Below are 22,864 nucleotides of genomic sequence, written 5' to 3'. Positions count from 1 at the left end.
GATGAATTGAGCCGTCTCAGGCACGGGTGCCCAGAAGGGGCTGTCGAGTGCCCCCCTCTAACACCGCCCAAGTCAAAGAGGTGATGTCTGAGGGTGGTATGGGGGTGTATAGGGTTGGATGTGGTGGTGGTGGTGGTGAGGGGCCAGGGGTGTGCTTGTGGGAGACGCCATTGCAGTCGCAGCCATCACTCCAGCCACTACTACCTGTCAGACAGAACAAATTGAATTTGTCTTCCTTCAGTGGTTCGCTGAGGCCTCTAAACAGCGTATTAGTGGCTCCACTTATCAAAGCTGTCACAGCGAATCTGCTTAACCGGGGCTGGTGGGGGTGGGCGGGGGTGTGAGGAAGCAGGGCGTGCAGGTGATGTTAGTGCTGCCAAACAACACCTCTGCCCTCTGGCCTGCTCTACCTGAATTGGATGTGATATTACAAGCAGTACTGAAACAAACTCTCCCAACAAGAATCGGTATTGACAAAAATCCTATTCACAACAAATGAGTCAAAAATGAGTCCTTCATTCCAAAAAATCCTTTTTACCCCTTTTTCTCCATTTCCATTAAATAAAGTGAGTGAGTAATATGGCGATGGCATGTGGCGAGGGCTGCGGAAATGTTGTGTTCACGCTAGCACCGGTGTCCCCTGATAAGATAGCAGGTGCTAATGTGCCGATAACGTCGTCATCTAATTTGTCATGGAAGTGGAGTCGCTCATGCCGTCAGTATCGCCTTCGCAGCCAAAGTGCCAATTTGGAAAATGCCACAGCTTCCCGAAGTCACATTAGATTGAGGAGCTTAGATGCAATGTCAAGAGCTACTTGTCACTGTCAAGAAAGAGAGTGAGTGAGAGAGTGAGAGAGTGAGAGGTCTCAGTCAGTGTATTATCCCTCTCTCCAGACATGTCGATATCGACTTTGCAATCAAGGGGTTGAGAATTCTCAGCTCCACCTCTACTTCTCCACAATGTCTGACTGCCTCCATGGAGTGGCTAATTCCTTTAGCAATGCTAGCATAGCTTAGCATCTTGCCCAAAGAACCAAGAGGCGCCTGAAGTGCAGCGGGCAGGGTAGGCTGCAGGTTACAGAGTGAGCGTACGCAACACACACACACACACACACTCACTCACTACTCACTCACTCACTCACTCTCTCTCACACACACACACACACAGTGAGTGAGTGCATGCCCAGTGTTTGCGTCTGGCCTCTAAGTCACCCTCCCCGTGGCGACGCCACAGTGCTCTATCCTCATGTCTTCCCTCAACACTTCCGCAACGCTCCATGCTGTACTCTCCCCACTGAACATGCACATTAGCACTTTGCTATGGGTCTCTGTCTCCCCTCTACATAACAAGGTCACTCACTCAACCCCCACCTCACTTGATCTGCTCCACAACCTTCCCTCCTTCCTATCTTCCTAATGTGTGTGTGTGTGTGTGTGTGTGTGTGTGTGTGTGTGTGTGTGTGTGAGTGTGTGTGTGTGTGTACGCATGCATGTGTGTGTGTACGTGTTTGTTTTTGGATGAAGGTGTAATATTCTCCACTGGAACATTTGACTGATGCAAGCTCTCCCTCTCTCAACCATACTCTGAATATTCCAGCACCAGAACCCGCCCCACCCCTCCCAATTCCCTGAATTATAAAATAACTCCATGGAATTAGCCACGGGACCACAAACTCTTCCAAAGAGATTATGTACAAACGTCGTCAATGCTTTGTTCTTGTTTTCCTCATCTCTCCTCGCCTTCCTTTCCCCTTTCGTCTTTGATAAAGCCTTCCACTCCACCTGAAGCCATGCCTCTTTTTATCTGGTTGTTGTGCATTTCCCCCCCGTAGCTGAAAACACCGACATTAACATAAGCAGATAGAGAAAGAAAAGAGAGAGAGAGAGAGAGAGAGAGAGAGAGAGAGAGAGAGAGAGAGAGGAAGAAAAAAGCAGACAAGCAAACAAAGAAATCCATTAAGACATTGTCTGCAAATCACCATCCAAATAAATGAACCTTGGCAAATGAAGGCCGCCTTTCTGTGGAAGCCCACAAGGGAGTGCTTCAGGGGAGAATATATGCACACATCCACTCTAAGCAACACATGGCAACCATAATGTGTGTGTGTGTGTGTGTGTGTGTGTGTGTGTGTGTGTGTGTGTGTGTGTGTGTGTGTGTAGGTCACATCACATCAAGGTCACTACAACACTACAATCTCTACAGAAATTATAGGTGTATGGGGTTTTTTGCGCATGTGTGTATTCTTATATGTGGGTGTGTGCGTGTGTGGTTATGTGTGTGTGTGTGTGTGTGTGTGTGTTGGCCTATGGATGTGTGTGTGTGTTCCGTATGCTGTGTGCTGGGTGATAGGAGATCTATACTTTGTGCATACGGGTGAACAGCATGTCAAGGATAGGCTTTTGCTTTGAAGAGATTAAGCATCAAACAGACACACAGGGGGCACAGGTGCTCTGGACGCGGGATCGAGTCCAGTTGGATAGCCACACAGATCACATTAGAGGGCACTCTGATGAAAGCACAGAGACTGAGGACAGCATAGTAAATGTCACTGAGTTAATCACATGATCCAAAAACATTTGAAGGATGAAGGGTACTAAGTGTAGCTAATTTAGTACCAGTCCAGAGGGTGACGAAAGTGTTCTGGTTGCAAATGTAGCCTTGGTTCTCTGAAGGAGAAGACGAGACGTCCAACTTACTTTGGGGAATTGTTTGACAGGTATCAAGATTTTCTGTCCGAGCTTCATGTTCTTGTTGATGACAACATCGATAAACTTCTCGTCCTCTTTTCCATCGTCTTTTTGAGCTTTGTCGATTTCTGTAAAACAGGAGAAAGAGGCAGAGAGAGAGAGAGAAAGAGAGACTGTTAATCACACACAAAAGCAAACAACAAAATCAAACACCCACAGAAAGGTGATCGCGAGGACAAAAAGATGTCCGTCACTCCATAAACGACTGATTAGTAGGAATAATGGCCCTGAAGTTTGCTTGTTGACACCAGTGCTCGTATCTTTCCCGGTGCTCACTCGACTGTGAAATAGCCTCCCTCAGTCATGCTGTAATTTAATTGGCCATGCTCATAATCATATCAGAGTGCTTTATCTTCACCCATTGGACGAGAAACACTGGCAGTGTGTCAGACACCATGCCATTGGTTATTAGATTCCAATTTTGCCTGCCAGACACAGGTATTAGACATGTTAGCTTTGGGGCCTGGCCAGAAATATTGAGCACCCCAACAGTCATTTCAGCGTGACATAGAAGGCTGACCCTGAACGATTGTAGCTATTTGTGATGGGTCTTTGCCTGTGGAAATGACTGAGTAGCCAATAGTAATAATAATAATGATAAACAATAATAACCAAATGGTACGCAATGAATCAGAAAACAGATTGCATTTGAAATGCATACACATGTCAAATGTGGTGTCGATCGATATTCATTTAATTCAAAAGCCTGTCTGAGATTCGTTTGTATGAATAACAGGTCTTTTATCCTCAGCTGAGTCTTCTGCATCAGGAAGAAACATGGCAGCTTGTGAGTTTGAAGCGAAAGCTGGTGTTGATAAAAAGAACTCAGTCTGTTCAATCTGTTGCGGTGAGGTTCGGATGTGTCCTCCATTCCAAACGGCAGAGTAAACATTTTTAACATGAAAATGATTTTTTTTTCTCTCTCTCTCTTATCTGCTTCAGTTAAGTTGGCCGATCATCAAAACAACCTCGTTTCGACATCAGCCTCAGCCATAAATTGCTGTGCCGCTTAGCCATTAGAAATAAGGACGTGTCTTTTGTGAAGCGAAGGCCACACATAGCCACGCCCGTAGCTGTAAGCACTCTGACACAAGCAGTTTGTCATACAGGGGAAAATCAGGCTGTTCTCCATGCCGGAACTGGCCAGCCTACTTCCCGCTACATGAACTCCTGTTATTAGCGAGTCTGTAATAGAGGCAATTAGACTATGTGCAAAACTGCGTGTAAGGACCTCAAGGAAGAAGAAGAGATAAAAGGAAGAAGAGAAGAGAAGGAGAGAGTGCTGAAGAAGGAGAAGAAAAAGAAGGAGAGGAAGTTGGTGCAGGCGATGTGAATGATTAAAAAGTCTGAAAAGCTCTGGGTGGCCAGACAACATCAGTCTGTGGGATCCTATAAAAGATTGCCTTTGATATTCCGCGTTTGCTGGTGAAAGAAAGAGGACTAATCTGGACTATCTGTAGCCGTCTGACACATCCCAGAGGAACAGAAACTCCCTGCCTTTTTTTTTCCTGGGAAAAGCCCAGATTAATATTTATGCAAAGCCACACACCCATGTCTGAGAGAGGGTCCTTTTTTTTCAGTCCAGTTTCACTGACCGGCACAGAGATCAGGTTCACTCTTCTGAGCTCCATTCAATACTTCATTCTAGGTTAGAGAATTGTCACTAAAATGGCACTGAACTACGAGCAATAACTCAAACAGCAGAAAATATAATATCCACAATGTCAGGAGTCAATTTTCATTCCAACTATTAGCGCCTCGAGAAACAACAAAATGAGACGAAAAAGAAGAGAAGGAAGATATGAACACCAATAAAGAGAGCTATTACATCAAATCTATCCAGGAAACATTGATAAATGGAGCGCAGGTCCCTGTTCAAACCGCCTGTGCGCCTCAGCCTCTGCGTGGGATGCAGCTTGACCTTTCTGCAACCCGGGGTCATGTTTAATAAGGTTGTGTTTTTGCACTCCGCAGCTGCAGCATGTGCTGATTCCTACTCTATACAGTTACACACATTAGAGGCGCGTTAGAGGCTGTGGACAGAAGGTTGCTCGCCCAGATGACGATACTACTGAGCAGAGATAGTGTGTGTGTGTGTGTGTGTGTGTGTGTGTGTGTGTGTGTGTGTTTGTGTGTGAGGTTGGCCGAGTCGCCGCTCGAAACCGAATCGCTCAGAGGAAGGGAGAAGAGGCACACGGCTCTTTGGGTCTCGGCGTTCAAAATTCATAAGCCGTGCAGATTTCAAGGATTAAGGCTCCGGTAAGACATCCAGATCTTGAGCCGTGGGCAAGGGAGGGGAAGAGGATCATTAACTCCTCTCATTTTACTCGTTCGTTCCTCCTTCTCCCTCTCTTGTTCTCTCTCTCTCTCTTGTTCTCTCTCTCTCTCTCTGTTCTCTCTCTCTCTCTTCTTTTATTTCCCTCTCTCACGCTATCTTGTTCTGTCTTTAGAGCCCACAGTGTGGGGCCTGTCCAACAGGCCTCTGAAGAAAGAGGATTTTAAGATTTTCCAAAAGGAAAAGACACAGTCATGGTTTCATAAGTGTGCTGCTCTGGTGGGGGAGCCTAGCCGATTCTTTCAAAAAATTCTCTCTCTATATAAGCGAATACAATTTCTTTTTTTTTCTTGCGTATACATATCCATGTCATTGGCATGTTGCAATAATATACTGTACATGTCTGAATTGATGCCTGCAATGATTAAACGACCAAATTAAGAGAGACTGAGATCACCAGTCAGATTGCCAGACACTGTAGACAAAGGGCTTTCAGAGGCCTTAAAGCACAACAAACTCTCTTCATCCAAGGACGTTGTGATTTCTACTAAAAGACTAAACAGAGGTAACCATGGGTAAACAGAGGCAAAGGTTCATGTGAGGAAAATGGTACCATGGGAGATTTGCTTCATGCCCTTCTCTTTGTTTACAAGTCAGAATGAGACAAATAAAATGAGACAAATAAAAAATAGATGAATGAAAAGTGTGAGCTGCCCTGAGGCACTGGGGCAGCTCTGGAGCAAAGCAGGGTAAGAAGTTTAGAAGGCACACATTCAAGAGGGCAAAAAGCAGCGAACAGCAACCGACACACATGACAAGCCACTTGACAAATGGTGAACAATTTAATCTGAAGGGCAAAAAATTGTTTTCAAGTGTGTTGATGTGTGCGTATGTGTGGATGTGTGCGTGTGTAAGAGAGAGAGAGTGTGTGTGTGAGTGTGTGTGTGTGTGTGTGTGTGTGTGTGTCTATGTTTATATGTCTACCTGCCTATGTGTCTGTCTGTCTTTCTACATATTTACCTCTTCTCCACAACAGTTTATTTGAGATTACTTTGCTTTCTGTGGCAACAGTGTGTGAGAGAGAAAAACAGAGAAAGATGTCTCTGTTTATATATATAAAAAAACAGGTTATCAAGGCGAGAAAATGCATACCTTTGTCAGGGTAAATTATGTCAGGGTGGCGAGAAATTTACACATCAGAGGAGTGGAGATACAAATTGCGTGCGCTGTTCCCTGAGCTAAGCATTACGAAAACATTACTATGGTTCCTCGCCTCAGCGTCTCCGAGCACGCGGATAAAGAAAAATAACGCTGCCTTCACATGTAGTGAGCCACCGTTTTAATGAAATTGACTCCAGCACCCGGGCGCTTTGGAGTTTAACCAAGCAGAAAAGATAATTCCCTAGCCCTCTTTCATGCTGGGTTTCCTTCTCTATTTGTCAAACTATGGTTAAGAAACCCAAGGGCCATCGCACAGCACACCCATACCCTGCCTTACTGGCACCAAAACCTGCTGTTGTGGCATGTTTAAAGGGCAGACTCAGGTCCTGGAGGCCTTAGGGAAGTACTTTGCAGGATGCGTCTTAACTTCCATCAATCTATGGGCTATCTCTCCCATCCCATTTGATGGCTTTTGGAGTTTAAAGAGATATAAAGAGAGGTATTTGATGGTTGCAAAGACCAATAATTGCTCTCAGAGATGAACAGAGCAAATTAAGTCAACCTTGTCTAGACTACCAGGCTTTTTCAATTAACACCTTTTTTTGAAAAATGGCCAGCAAGAGAAGGGTGTTGGCTGTTGACTATGTCAATTGCAAACCTCGGTCTAAGTTTTCTTTTACTTTTCTACAAAAGGAATAAATAAGTAAAACATGAATTACTTGACAGTAAAAAAAATACCCCCACCACCAGCAGCAACCACTGGAAAGTGCTTTTCTGTAGTAGAGGATCATGGATCAATACCAGAGGTTACCTGCTGTCGGCTTGTAAAGTCACAGACTTGCTCTTTGATTTCTTTGTGCTTTTTTTCTTTCCTTTCTATCACAGAGGTGAATAACATGACAATGTTCAGAGATCCCTATCCCCATGACAACCAACATCCAGATGGCCCTGAGGTGAGATGCCTTGAGTGGATCTGTTTACTGTAGGAAATACCCTGCAGCAGAACTGACCAACACTGACCAAACATGAAGACACACCTTCCATCACGAGGCTAGCAGAGGTTGGACCCAAATGCACGACAAAGTGCACAAATTAAATTCAAAAGGATCTTTACACAAGAAACACGAGAAACATGGCAACATGACTTTAACACAAGGACAAGCAAGGAAGACCACAAGGAAGACCGGAACTTAAATACAACAGGAAGATAACTAAAGAACACAGATGATACTGTAGGCCTAGGGGCAAAAGCAACAAGGAGGCGCAATCAATACAAGAACTAGATAGAAGAATAGATACAAGAACCACAATAGATACAAGAACAAGAAATGAACAGAGCCACTCCGTAGTACTTCAATGGAGACAAGTAAAGCCAATTTGATCCCGTTTCCTGTTGGTCGACTGATGTGCTGTGCTTCCTCAGTTGAGTGACAGACGTGACAGACATTAAGAAATGGACTGAAACACAGTAAGTTGGGTTACACTTTACTTGACAGTATCGACATAAGAGTGACATGACACTGTCATGAACGTGTCATGAACAGGTCATAAACGTTTATGACATAACACTTCTGTTATTAAGTGACATTCGGTTTTTGTCATAACAAGTCAGGGTTAGGATTAGGGTTAGGTTTAGGATTAGGGGTTAGGGGTTAGGATTAGGGTTAGGGTTAGGGTGTCATGACAGTGTCATGTCACTCTTATGTCGATACTGTCAAGTAAAGTGTTACCGTAAGTTGTCTGGTAGCGGTGCTAAGAAAACTGATTTATTTCGACATAGTGCCAACCCAACAAAACATCGCTTCATTATTTTTTTCTATGCTTCCCTCTATGGCTTACCCGTGGACTCTCCCTACGTCTGCCTTATCCAGAGAATACGGCTACTTTTCTCCTGTACAACTGAAGGTCGTATCCTCATGGCATCCTCATTTTTAGTATTGGTTTAGAAAAATCACGGAGTCGTAAAAAGAGATACAAGGTTATAAAGCCAGTGAAAAACACAATGTTGTATTTCACTGGAAATAGAACATGGTCATATAAAGACTTAACTTGCTTTGCTTTTATTATGACCAAAGCGGTCATATAGGTTTAGTCAGATTTTTCTTCTTTTTTTCTTCCCTTTTTCGCATGTCCAAATTTCCATCAAGGATTCCCGGGACACTGTAAGACCGGAGTACACGAAACTTGGTGGGCATGTAACCCCACATGGATAGCATGGAACCATCGCTTTTCGTTTTGATCTGTAGCCCCCCCACTGGACTGGACCCCCCGAAAGGAGGGTAGGGCAGACACAGTTTTCTGTGAATATCTTGAGAACCGTAGGGCCTAGTATGACCAATTTTTTGCGTATGTTTGCCTCCAAGGGTCATGTAAACCCATTCCATATGCACACATGTGCATAAACAGATACACACGCACACACATACATTCACAGTAATCCTACGTATGACACATACTCACACAGTAGACATATATACGCATGCATGCACATGCACACAGGCACATAAACAGGCAAACACACCCACCCACACACCTCAGTGTTATGAATTTCTCAGAATTATGAACAGGCAAGATGAGAGTGGGGTTGTATAAAATGTATATTACATGTGAAATCTATGAACTAATCATGTTTTGGTACTTGATGTCTAGCAGATACCAGTGAGAATTGAGTGTGCATAATGCAATTCAGTGAGACAGTTAGAATCATATATGCCTTTCAGCGTGACTTATTTTTGTGGAAAACATGTGCTGGACTGGGCGGCGGTCATATTTTGTACCGCTCTGCGGTACATCTAGTTTATTTGTTTTTTGTTTGTTTGTTTATTTAAAGCACATTGAATGTGCTCTATAAGTAAACTTGCATTGCCTTGCCTCTTTGCCCTCTTAATGCTCATTGACAGACTCCACACTATGTTACATTTATTTATTTAGCTAATGCATTTGATCCTGGGAGAGTTATATTAAAGGAATGTTGTACATTTTTCATGAGCATGAGTGCTCCCTGGAAATTAAACCCTACATGTAGTTACTGATGCTACTAGCACATTGCCCCTCCACTTTACATGTAACTCCAGGAGCATAGACATTACTGGATTCTAGCTGGCAGTTCAAGTTTTCCTTCCTCATCTGTCTGTTAACATTTCCTGCTGCACTTCACCGAAGTTATTACTCTCGACGTGACCGGAGGTCACAAGGGTCAAGGCACTCAGTGTAGCAAAATATTTACGAGTCACCGTGCAGGCTGGTTCCTAATGGAAACGCACTTAACTTGGCTGTAATGCTTTTGTTTTTCATTGGCCCAGTGGAGAAGTAATGAATTGCATATCCATTAAAGATCCAGGTTGGTGACAGCCCCAGTTGGAGGTCCCCTCAGTCTCCATTCTTCCCACTCAGACAGATGTTGATCTGAGGCCCTGTGTTAAATCAATTTCATGCGACGCCCAAGCATCAATATTCATTTACATATCAATTGCTACGGATATCTATCCCCCTCTCTTTCTCTCTCGCTGAATGCTTCGCTTTTGTGATGCCAATGTTGGTAATTTGGAGGACTGTGGTCTGCCGGGACCACTGCTGTGTAGGTTACCTCTCCGCTTTGTGTCTTATCACACTCCTCTTGTGGATGGCACAGGCTCGTGAAATGGATGAGGAATGACAGTTATTCAGACAAATGTGCGCCTTTCCGCGCAGTGCATCGACAGCACTTTCCCATTACGCTGGCGGTGTAAAGACGGGAGGAAGCGCAGTGTTGGTGGGTTTGACTGCCGACACATTCAAACAACAAAAAATTCTGCCCACCCACGCATCAAGACACACTCAAATGTATATGTGTACACACACACACACACACACACACACACACACACACACACACACACACACACACACACACAAATACATACAGACACACACACTGGCCAGAAATCTCAATTTCATCCTGGCTCCTCCGCTGCCTTGACAAGGTCAGGCGGGCGACAGGAATTCGTCTCGCCCCCTAATCTGGAGATTACATTCTCCCTGCACTGGCCTTTCACCCCCTCCCTCCCTCTCTTCCTCCCTCCATCCATCCCTCCCCTCTCTCCCTCTCAGTTTCCCTCTCTCTCTCGACTTGTAGCCTGGCGGTCCATGCCAGCTCAACTCTCCGTTGTGGGGTAACAAGGCAGATCCAGCCCGTGCCAAGGGCAGATTACGGAGCGGGAGATAACACGCGGGATTAAGGAGCCACGCTCTCTGGGTGCAGACTCTTTTTCTGTTTTTTTCCTCTTTTAAGTGTTTGGCCCTTTCAACGACACAATACACCCGCCTGACTCTAGCCTGAGTCATACACAGCTCAATACAGCAACAGCAACACACACATACACACAGAGACATACTGTATGCATACGCACACACACACACACACACACACACACACACACACACACAAATGCATACACTTTCGCTCCATTCTCACTCTTTTGTAAACACTCTCACACATAAGCACTTATTACCACCTTTTGCATCAGGCCAGGCAGTGAGTGAGGTTGAGGTGGTGTGGTGTGGTGTGGCTTCACATGCATGAGTCATTTCAGCTGCTACTTGCTTAGTGGGTCCTCAGTTCAACAACCTAGAGCCCTCACAGGCCAACAAATATAATAAGGCAGACCTACTGTAGTTGCTTCAAAAAGCCTATATATATAAATCATCCATTTCAAGTGGATAAGTGAAGTTCTTTATAATAATCAAATTTGACTGACAAACTAAATGATAAACCAAATAAACAAAAAAACTCATATTAAAATTATATTTATTGCCCAAGTTCACAACATTGTGAGAGTTTCGAGAAAAGTTCAATTGTTTTTTTTTGTTTTTTCTATTTTTCTGTTTTCATTATGTTTGTCGGTACTAATGACCTACAATCACAATTATAATACCTCGTTTGTAGAGTTTGCTGATGGTAATGAATTGCATATTAGCATTTTCTCATTTTGATGTTCAAAGTTTGATAAAAAGCATGAGAGAGAGAGAGAGAGAGAGAGAGAGAGAGAGAGGGAGGGGAGGAAGGGATTAAAAAAAAATCGAAAGGATTTGCATGAGTTTACTTAGTTATTATTGTCTCGTCATTAAAACAAATAGAGAGGATATGATGTGCTGCACCTTTTGGTACGGATCATTGGCATCCTCCTCACTGACAACTGCACATTACTAAAATGATTGGAAATAAGCTTGAGCCTGAACCAGTACTGTACATCAACTAAACATGTGATGAAGGAAGTACTGATGAATATTCCAATTCCCAGGACCTCCTCACAGTGTCTGCCTTATTAAAGGCTGAAGTAAAAATAGTGTTGGAGTGGAAAGAACACATCTCCTCTGCCAGCGATTCTATGGTATCTGCTGGCCACCCACTAGTGTTGCCATAAAACATGGCCTCTGATCCCCCCCCCCATACATACACACTTCATTTCCACTAGTCTGTAGGACGGGTTGCCTGGTAACTGCACAATTACAGTCTGACTATTTCAAAGTGACTGCTGTCTTTTGGGTGAGTAAGTCTACTTTTATTCCTTAAAAAGAAAATGACTGGTCCGCTAACGATAGACTTTCATGATGAACTCAAGGTTCCTCCATAAAGGCTCCTCTTTCGATTAAGCGGCACTCTTCAAAGGGAGACTCATTGTTTCCACCGTCAGCAAGTTCAAATGCATCCTATACTGCCGTGGCCATGATGGTGTGCGTGTTCGTGAGATTCCCAGCTGCTCTGGCATTCTGTCGGGAGGGATGTCATTTAGAGATACATCTTGCATGACTTGTTATACCTGCAGTTCCTGATTTGCACTTCAGGAGGGTTTTTGGGCCGTGGATGCCAATGAGCGGCAGGTTGCCACAGAACCAGCTGGAGAAATCCAACAGGCCCCAGAAGCTTATAGCAACTGTCAAAAGGACACACATCAAACAGGGAAGCTAACAACAATCGTTCTCTCTCTTTCTCTCTCTCTCTCTCATACATGCTGAGCCAGACTAGAGGTGCAAACCAAAAGTATGATAGATAAAATAAATAAATTCTTGAAAGTCTTGATCCTTTGCCAGTTGTTATACTGCAGACATCAATAATGGACTGGAAAATGGAAGGAGGGCATTTTCGTTCTGTAATTCTGGCAATAACTAAAACTGGGCCACTTGAGGTAGAGCAGTGAAAATGTATGTAAGTACATGATAATGTATTCATTTCTCGTTTGGTATTCAATTCCTTTCTTAACTTTATATAGTGGTTGTTTACATAGGCTGACTTTGAAATTGAAATGAAAAAAAAAAAATATGAGAGTCATTATGTAAATCTAAAGACATTCTGAACAAAACACATTCTCAAGATATAAAAAAAAACAGTCTCTGTGATTCCTTTGTTTGCACTTGGTTGCAGACGTTATGCAATCAGTTTGTTTTCCCCAAAAAACCTTTGGCACACATCTGAAATTATCAACTTGAAGCATTTCTCTCACATCACCAATACCAATTTAGCAAAAGTCTGTAGATGCAGTCTTACACACAAAGATATGAGGCATTGGTTACATTCACCAAAAAACCCTGCAACGTGCCTCTGACAACCCATGTTGGCATGCTGATACTCCACAAATAAGGAAAAAAAAACCTATATGGGTTAATAGGATTCTGCATGCATAATTCAGTGAAGTCTGTTAATAAAAGATTCTGTCTTTTTGCTACAAAACAATGCATTAGCGGCGACCCACTGGTAGCAGTTACCGGCAGCTGGAGTCTGTTCCCAGTTTCCCTCGTCAATATTAATATAGACCTCCGGCGGATCAAAGGCCGGCGTGTGTTTTGAGCAAACAGGACAAAACACAATCTGCGGGATGTGCCTGGGCAGGCTCAGGCGGGGAGGCTGGGATACTGAGACTGGTCCAGGCAGTGAAGGAGGAGGGAGGAGGAGGAGGAGGAGGAGGAGAGGGGCTGCTGGGAGGCTGGGATACCGAGACTGGTCCAGGCAGTGAAGGAGGAGGAAGAGGAGGAGGAGGAGGAGGAGGAGGAGGAGGAGAGGGGCTGCAGGGAGGCTGGGATACTGAGGGATACTGAGACTGGTCCTGGCAGTGAAGGAGGAGGAGGAGGAGGACGAGGAGAGGGGCTGCAGGGAGGCTGGGATACTGAGGGATACTGAGACTGGTCCAGGCAGTGAAGGAGGAGGAGGAGGAGGAGGAGGAGAGGGGCTGCAGGGAGGCTGGGATACTGAGGGATACTGAGACTGGTCCAGGCAGTGAAGGAGGAGGAGGAGAAGGAGGAGGAGGAGGAGGAGAGGGGCTGCTGGGAGGCTGGGATACTGAGGGATACTGAGACTGGTCCAGGCAGTGAAGGAGGAGGAGGAGGAGGAGGAAAGGGGCTGCAGGGAGAATGGACCTTTCTCAGCTACCGGTGTGTGCACACTTGATGTCTCCATCGACTCATTCAGCATTCCACCTCCACACGCCATCACTTCAACCACCACCACCTCCTCCTCCTCCTCCACCACCCCCATACCCTACTGGGCTGCGTCCTACTCCCATCCCTGCTCCCTTCCCCCAGTAGCTAGCGCTACCCTCACTTCGGCGCCTCGGCACTTTGAAGGTGGCTGATTAAAGATGCATCTGGGGACGCCCGGGCAGAGCCAGATGTGAGCAAACACACACACACACACACACACACACACACATTCTCTTTCACTCTCTCTCTCTCACACACGCCCACCCACACCACACACACAAACACACACATACAAACACACACATACACACACACACACACACACACACACACACACACACACACACACACACATGCGATTCCATCTGACAGCACCAGCATCCTAACCTGACCCTAGCCAGTTGAATTTCGCTCCGCCTAGCTCCACTCATCCAACTGGAACCGATCCATTGAAGTGTTGCTTCAGAAGGCTGGGCCTAATCAAAAAATGCTTGCATATGATTGGTTGAAGTTGCACGTCAATAGATGACGGACAAGTGGCTTATTCACTCACATCAAAGCCAACCCGTGACTCTGATAACAGTCTCACAGTCGCTTCTACGCTATGTCACATCTATGAAACTCCCGCTCTGCGTCCTGATTGGCTGTACCATAAAATCGGTTGCAGAAATCACTCTAAATGGAAGAGGTCCCAGATGGATGTGAGTGAAGCTAGGCGGAGCTAAGCAGAACGACATTCATCTGGCTAGGGTCAGGTTACCAGCATCCAGCTATGGTCACATTACATCTTAAACAAATTGCCGTCTTTGTGTGGCCAACGTTCACATTACAGCCTGCCATGTCCCCGTTCTATCACTGCAGCAGCCATAGACGCTCTGCTGCTGAGCCCTTGCTTCAGCAGCAGCAGAAAGCCTGTGGCCACGAGCGTGTTAATGTTAAATACAGACACACAAAAATGAACAACAGGTGATGAACTGAATGAAACGGAGTGAAAATGAGGATGCAGGAATGCTGTGAAAATGGCACTGCAGGGGTGATATAGGGTGAAAAATAATCTCTGACTGGTAGTTACTCAAAAGTCATTACCCCGAGCATTAATCAACGGCTTGGGCAGCACCTGAAAGCTCTCAGACGCGCAGACCTCATGAACGTGTGCTCGGCGGCTATGGAAGTGGATGAGTCAGGAGCGGCCGAGCTCGTCATATATAATTAACCAGAAACGCTGTTTATCAGCCCTCACTATCTCCTGGCCTAATGAAGTTTCCCATAAAATTGTCATTAGTCTGAAGATAAAAGGGGGATTTGGAGATGATAATGAAAACAGTGTGGTGGTAATGTGTGCCATCATCAGAGATTCATCTCAGGTTACATTATAAAAATGCACTGAATCATCACAACCCATAATGGTTGACATATCGGTATTTGGTTTTTTTTGCCCACTGATTCTTCAGCCCACCATCAATTAAAACCATTTCACCCCTGCTCAGGGTGAGAACACATAGGCATATTCTACGTCACTACCATCATAAAGGTCCGCCTAGGAATTCTTCATCAAATGAATCTACTAAATGGAAACGATATACAGTCAATTCACAGCATAATCACAAGTTTCGGAGGCACAAAAGTTATGCTTCAACATACCTTCTCTGTGCTCAGGACTTAAACAAGGACATTTTCCCTGAATTATGCAGGAGCACCTGGTCACTGCCTTGGGGGATAATAATGCCACTTTGGCAGTCAATGTATCATTTCAGCAAACACATGTTGCTTTACATATAAGAAGCATCCCGACAGTAATCCCCTCATGTACAGCAGAGCAGCCTCAACTCTCTAAATAATGTACATATTTACCACAAAGTTCAAGACATATCTAGAAGTATAGCTGTCTCCAAAACACTACCCTGATTAATTCTTTAACAAAACAAAAAAATGCAGAAGCTGACATTTTTCTTATGTCCAGAGGCAAAGTTTACTTCGGTCAACCTTAAGTCAGGGAGCTCATATCACAGATCCCGAGGTGAGGAAGAACACCGGCTTCTCTGCTCGGCTCCCATCTTATCTGCTGTGCACCTTTTGAGAGGAGGCGAGGAGCACAGGAGCAGACACCAGAGCGCCGGGCCTGCCGTCCAGGCCTGCATTATTCACCCCCTTCTCCAGCGCCGAGGCAGAGCATCCGACTGGAGGAGACACGCGTCCATGACACTTTAGCACTCACAGGAAAGAGATGAGGAGAGGAGAGACGCAAGGAGGAAGGAGAGGATGGAGGGGTGGGGGGCTGGGGGGTGAGATTGCGTGAGAACAAATGTCCAGCCCTACACCCCCACCCAACACACACACACACTCGGCAGAGGTGAGAAGATGTACCACTTTCTCGTCACAAGGTCACACGAGTGCTCGGCGCACTCCAGCGGGACACTGAGGGACTCAAGTGACCTGTGAGAACATGCCGGTATTTTTAGAGCTCTAATTTGTCCATTAGGGTTTTTCGAAACCCCCACCAAAAAAAAAAAAAAAAAGGCTGAGCATAGGAGAATGGAGCGATGGAATTTAAACCAAGGTAAAAGCAATCACTGGACAAACACTGATTCATCGCTCATCAAGTCATTTTCACCTCACGTTTGATAGTTTGTTGTTTGTGCCTTAAAAAACACTCTCTGTTCACTAAAACTGGCTCAGTGGGAAACTGTTGTTGTAGTAGTTTTAGTTGTGGTAGTTGCTTTAGTAAAACTGTGTAAAGTCATTCACAGTGCTAAATAGTTAAGGCAGACCCTTTTCATCCAACAACCTCAAAGTTTGTAAGAGGAACAAAAATGAATACACAGGTCACATATGAGCTCGCTCAAATGAAATGTTCAAAGCCATAAAGTACAACTCCAGATCAACATTGTTATGCCTTCATTTATCAATGCACATTAAGTTTGGCTTCCGTCTCCTCTGAACAGCGAATAAATTATTCAGGACCCTCTAATAGACTCAGACAGTCCACAGGCTTGAAGGCCACCAGTACGCTTCTTCTCTCTCTCTCTCTCTCTTTCTTTTTTTTGGCTTGAGCCAGTCACTCCGGCAATGAGATCTATTAAATTACACCGAGAGCTTTTCATGGTACTAAGCATCAAACAATCCAAGAAAGAGAGAAATCAATAGCCTAATTGAAATGGAGCACTTTGTGTTCCCAGGTGATGATACACTAATATATGCCTGGTGACACTGCCACTGGGGCTGGACACTGAAGAGGGGATAGAGAGTTGATGAGAGATGGCTGCTCGGGGCTATCTGATGCGGAGTCTCTCTTACGCGATAATGCCTGCCAAGAGTCTATCACTTTTTGCGGCACAGAACTTAAGCAAATCGCGAGTGCTGCTGCCAGAAGGTCATGCCTGTCCGTGGCTCACACACTCAATCAATCAGATTCATTTCAGTTCGAATCAAGGTCACTCCTAGACTACTCCTGTAATATCCCTCTTAAGCAACGCCGTATTTCAGAGAGTCCGTCACCGACACCACTCAAGCTGAATGCGGGTGACCTTCAAGGATTTGTGTTGTAAAATTGTCTCTCTCCCTCTCTTGATTTGTGTTATAAAATTCTCTCTCTCTCTCTCTCTCCCTCTCTCTCTCTCTCTCTCTCTCCCTCTCCTTCTCGATATTTTTTCGCCTCTTCGCTCTCTTTTTTTCTTGTCAAATAGTAGTCGGCGAGACCTCATACGAGGTTAACAGAAGGCCCTACCTGGACCCCCAAATGGAAAATTACACGTTCGCGAGAGAGGTGTCGAAACAATAAGTGTCACACATGTCAAGAGTCTGCACGCTGTTGCCGAGATGACGTTCTGGCGAGCGTTTTCTGATCTCCAGTTGGGTGTGGACCACAAGCTCTCTATTATGGGATGCTGGGCAGACTGCGGTTACATTGTAAACAACATTCTCGCCAGACAGTTACTAGCTCAACCACTGTGATTTACTTAGCACCAAGGCCAACCTGACCTCTAGATGTTAAAAAAAAAGCCACTCAAAAATATGAGTGAGACATCTTTCACAGGTCCTGCAGTCATGAGTGAGAGAGAGAGAAAATTGGCTTTGGCGAGTCCCTATAGTTGGTACGGTACCCCTTCATCTTTTAGCAGCTCTGCAGTGAAGGTAAAATGACCCTGAATGCATAAGTTCTGCCAACACAATGGATAATACCTGACCGGCATCTTTGTCAGCATTGTTATAATCATGGTCATTGAGTCCAATGTCTATTCAGTACTACAGGATACAGACAAAAACAGAGCGACTCTCTCTCCTAGCGTTTAGTGATTCAGATTCGGGCGACACAAAAGGGAAGCGTGGGCATCATTACACGATATGCGTTTGAAGGCACGGGTTAGCCAGTCTGTCATTACGGCGGAGCACCGAACGTTTCAAAGAACCATTATCAAAGTTAAAGATCATCAAGACTACAGCAGCGCCTCTGAATCAGCGGTGCATTAGGTGTGCGTTTGGACCAACAACAAGTGACAGCGCCGCCGCCGATTCCTCCAAAGGCTCGGTTCATTAATTCTCTAATACTCATTATATCTTTTCCTTTTTAATTTCCAATCTCCATCATTAGTGCGCTCACGGATATATACAAATTAATATGCCATGCAGACCAATGCCACGTTACGTCACGAGTGTGAGTGGTGTCTGTCACCATCCAGCTAACAGGCCTCACAAAATCTGTCTTGTCTGCTGACAGACCAGTCAGGCCCAGCTACAGAAACACACTGGGGCTTGTATGTTCTTTCACATATTTAAGGAAAAACTCACATGCTGAACATTGTGATTAGCTAATCACTCCTGTCTGAAAGCAGATTTGGTAGCTCATCCAGACAAGTAATAAAATAGAATTGGTTGCTCATCCAGATAAGTAATAAAATATCCTGAAAAAAAAAAATATTCCAGACTTTTGTCTACCTCCTTTCCTTTCTTCGTTCCAGGGGAACAGAGTATGACAAACTACTGCAGTTTATAAAATAAAAAAAAACTCAAAACAATCAATCAGCAAGGCAACAATGTTCAATGTACATCCACAGAACATAAAAACTAAACAGTTGTAAAAGCCTAAATTGAAGGTTATCTGAGTAATGATTTATAAATAGCATTGGCTCCCGGGTGGTGTTGATTGTTAAATGAAATCATGTTTATATAAGGTGACCACTGATGATAGAAAGCTCATTTCTATTCATATTCTTCTCCAGGCAACACAACATGTTACATCAACATCTTACATGTAGGCATACTGTATGCATAAGCATGCAGTCACAACAACAACAACAACAACAACAACAACAACAAAAGATTTAAACTCTAATACAGAGAAATGTGGGCTGGCCTGTCAAAACACAGACTATCAAATTAACCCATATATAATCAGCCTGAGCTTGATGAAAAAGTGGGTTTAAAAAAAAAAAAAAGAAAAAGTTTAGAAGAGTATTATTTCAATTGATTGATTCAGTTCTATTGAGCACACAGTACCGGCATTTAAGGGCTCCATACTCAACTTGTGATGGGTGCGTGACAAAGTAAGGGTGTGTGAGCAGACTCAGAGAGAGATCATTATTCCAGACTCCTACATATGCATCTGGCTCTCAACGCCTCGTTTATATTGATGTACATAAGTAATAATTTATTGACACACGTTTTTCCTTTTCATGTGGATGAAAAAAAAAAAAAAAAATGGTGCTATTTTTTTCTTTCAAGTGGGTGGTGGCGCATTGGGGAAAATATCAGGCTGGCACCATCTTTTTTCCATGTGAATTTACCACAAATGTTAAATGTGTTAAATTGTAAGTGTAACTATTTGATTTATATGATATGTATGATTGAAACTTTTAAATTACCCCTAAGAGCTGATTTAATAGTTGAGCAGAATTTCTAATAAGGTTTACAGGTTTGCCCTTAATGAAGTGTCAAAAATTTAATTAAAATATGAGATTAAAATGATTTCTTAATGATCAAATATTAATGCTGGAGACTGGAGTCATTTTTCTTCGACATAATTCTGCCAAGTCTGGTTGGTCGGGAGAATCATGTTGTTCTCTCTGTCTGAGGATATCTGACCTCGTTTGGAAAGTCAAGGAGTTAATGGGTTCAGGACATTTCATTAGGATTTTTTAAAAACTGTGATATTCAACAGGCTTTTATGTGTGAAGTAGAGAGCTATTTCATTGCATGCATTTTACAGTGCTCTGATACTAAACACCAGGTGCTCATACTGAGTGTTTCAAGTGGTTAACACCAGTTCATTTTTGTCAATAACTGTGGTTGTTTGGAGCAGGCTGCCTTCAAAACCATGTCAATCTGAGGTAATGCACCCACTTATTAATAACTTAATGCGAGCGTTCAAAAATAAATGACTGACCCCGTGAAAGCCAATAGTAGCTGACACTTCCACACGGGCGCCGCTCCCTTAAAAAGGCCAGCCTAATAAAATAAGAATGGGCTGGATGAAACAGACACTGGAGGTTTAGAAAAACACAAGTGTGCACACAAGCAAGCACATGCACATACACACACACACACACACACACACACTCTATCTCTCTCTCTCATTCTCAAACATACATACATACATACACATGCACACACACACACACTCTCTCTCTCTCTCTCTCATTCTCAAACATACATACACACACACACACACACACACACACACACACACACACACACACACACACACACACACACACACACACTGACCTGCACCACTCCAAAGTAGGATAATTGAATGGCCTACAGTTCGGAAATCCGTGGAACGAGTTTTACACTTTTCACAACTAGCGGCAGTTATTGGCAATGATTACACTGCTTTGGAATTTCATTATGTCTATTTATAGTTAATGAAGACTTTTGAATATGCCATTAATGAAAGAGCATTGGGAACCCAAATGAACAGAGAGTACTGGACATGATTTGGCATGGTCATGTGCTGCCCACTTGATTTCAGTGCATCGTTCAAAGTCCGGCGAGAGCATCTCCTCTTACAGTAAGCAATAGCCCATGGACACACAAGAACCCGATCCGATGGCTCTCCTGTTTCTAGAGCTGCTCAGTCAGATCAAAGCCATCTATTGGTTTTCTGACCACTTTTCACTTTCTAATGACAAAGCAATGCTAGGTGTTTGTGTGTGTGTGTGTGTGTGTGTGTGTGTGTCTGTGCTTGCATATGTGTGTGGGAAGGAGGGAAGTGGGAGTAGACTAAAAATAGGACTGTTTGTGTACATACAGTGTCCAGGAAGGCGGTGGGTGTGTGCGGTGTGTGTGTGTGTATATGTGTGTGTGTGTGTTGGGGGTATGGGGTCAATTAAAGTCATAAGACACAAGCACGTCGATATCCAGGAAACCAGGCACACTGTTCCTCTGCTTCATTAAAACAAAACACAATCTGCCCTCTGAGGGCTACAGACCACAGACTTAGGGGCCTAATAACATCCGAGAAATGGCTCATTAAAAACCGGACATCAGTATATTTACAACTGCTTCAGCCTCAGGGCACTCCTTGAATAAGACTCCATATGCTTTCTGATAACTAATAATGCACATAGAAATATAATGCATGACCACATGTGCAGACTGTTGTTCTTCCTAAAGTCAATAAGGATTTGTTTTGTCTTAGTGAAGTGCAGAGAGATGTTGTTGTCATGACATCATACGGTAAGATCTTCCACTTCCCTCCTACAGGCCCTCTCATCACTATTGGTTATTAGCCCGATCACCGTGGTGTCGTCTGCAATTTCTTTATGATGCTGTTGTTGTCAAGCCTGGCGACACATGTGTGAAGAGACTGTACAAAAGGGGACGGAGACAGCAGCATTGGTTCAAAGGTCTGATGTAGCTGAGTGTTTTGCTTATTTTCATAGTCTGGGGTCTGCCTGTCAGGAAATTGAACAGCCAGTTGTAGATGGAGCTACTTAGTGACCTCGGTCACTAGCTTGGATGGTACAATTGTGTGAAAAGCAAAAATTTATGAGAAGTCTGCCATGTTTATATTGTACATTTACCCGCATTTGTAAAACTTTTAGCAGGTCACACAACACTGCTTTTACTCATACCTTGAAAAGTTGCCGCAATATATAACTGTCATATATTTGCCTAATATGTAGAGCAATCTATTTCATGCTTTACGGCTCCATAAGGCATGAGTACAAGCTCAATAAACCCATTGACTCCTTGGCACTGTTTGCCACAGTGCTTGCATTGCAATGCTGATTCACTGCATATCATTGCTGCAAGAACCGGGCACTCGTTCGCCCCTTGTGTCTCCGAGAGCCGATGTGGTGTGTGCCAAACATCAGAGCAAGACGGCAGAATGAGACGGCAAGGATGGATGGACAGAGAATGTGAGTGAAGGAATGAGAGGGGAACGGGGGAGGAGGGGGAGGAAGTGGGTGGGTGGGGGTGTTGGTGTGAAAGAAGCTGGCAGACAAAGACAGGCGAAAAGAGAGAGGGAGAGGAAGAGAAGTAGAAAGGGTGAGAAGGAGAGAGAGAACGAGAGCCAGATAGAGGGTGAAAGAAAAGATGAAAGAAAAGAAGAAAGAGAGAGAGAGAAAGAAAGAAAGAGAGGACTGGGCTGGGTGTGAGGGAGAAAGAGAAAGAAAGTGAGAAAGAGGGTGAGGAGGAGAGAGAGAGAAAGAGAGACAGAGAGACAGGGAGAGTGCTGAGCACTGGCCAGGGCAGCTGCCCTGCTTCGCCCGGAACTGGGCCAAGCACCTGATGGATCGGGGAGGCTCTCTCCTGAGTAAGCCAACACTGTCTGCCCGCCTCCAAGTCTCAGGGCTCTGCCTCAGCATCCAAATGCCTGGCAGGAGTGGAGGGGGGAGGGGGGGGTGAGGGTAGCTCTTGTGCAGCCGTCCTTCAACCTCCAGGCCGAGAGTAGTCATTCCAAAAGCTCTCCCATTTCCATTGCTATCCCTGCTTTATAACCTCAGACCTCCTACGGTAATCATATTCAGGGTAGCTTTTCATCAAAGCGAGCGCTCTACCGATACCAATCACGTTTCCAGGTCCTCGGGAAGGAGGAAGAGAAAATGCGGAGGGATAGACCTTCTGCTCAGGCCTCCTCATTGATCCAGTCAGGTCTAATTGCTGGGAAAGATGGCCACGCGGCTTCCGCGGGCCCCTGGCCAAGGCCTCTGGCTTAGGGCTGCCCACAGGAGCGCTGACCCCGATCGGGAGGCTATGCCTGGGTGGGGGTTTCATCCGGGCCAG

The 22,864-nt window shown here is 44.6% G+C and overlaps 1 protein-coding gene across 4 annotated transcripts in view; it reads right to left on the bottom strand.

Moving 5' to 3' along the window:
- khdrbs3 (KH domain containing, RNA binding, signal transduction associated 3) overlaps positions 1–22,864 on the bottom strand; it is a 119,985-nt gene that overhangs the window by 69,338 nt on the left and 27,783 nt on the right. For all 4 annotated transcript variants that reach the window (XR_007192049.1, XR_007192050.1, XR_007192048.1 and 1 more), the window contains exon 2: positions 2,698–2,816. Coding sequence is in view for 1 of the 4 variants with exons in the window: in XM_048230141.1 (XP_048086098.1) it covers positions 2,698–2,816 (119 nt within the window). In the remaining 3 variants the exon portion in view is untranslated. The remainder of the gene's footprint in view (positions 1–2,697; positions 2,817–22,864) is intronic.

This window comes from Alosa alosa, chromosome 20 (genome assembly GCF_017589495.1).
Source record: "Alosa alosa isolate M-15738 ecotype Scorff River chromosome 20, AALO_Geno_1.1, whole genome shotgun sequence".
Lineage (NCBI taxonomy): Eukaryota > Metazoa > Chordata > Actinopteri > Clupeiformes > Clupeidae > Alosa > Alosa alosa.
This window is presented reverse-complemented; position numbering and strand designations above follow the sequence as displayed.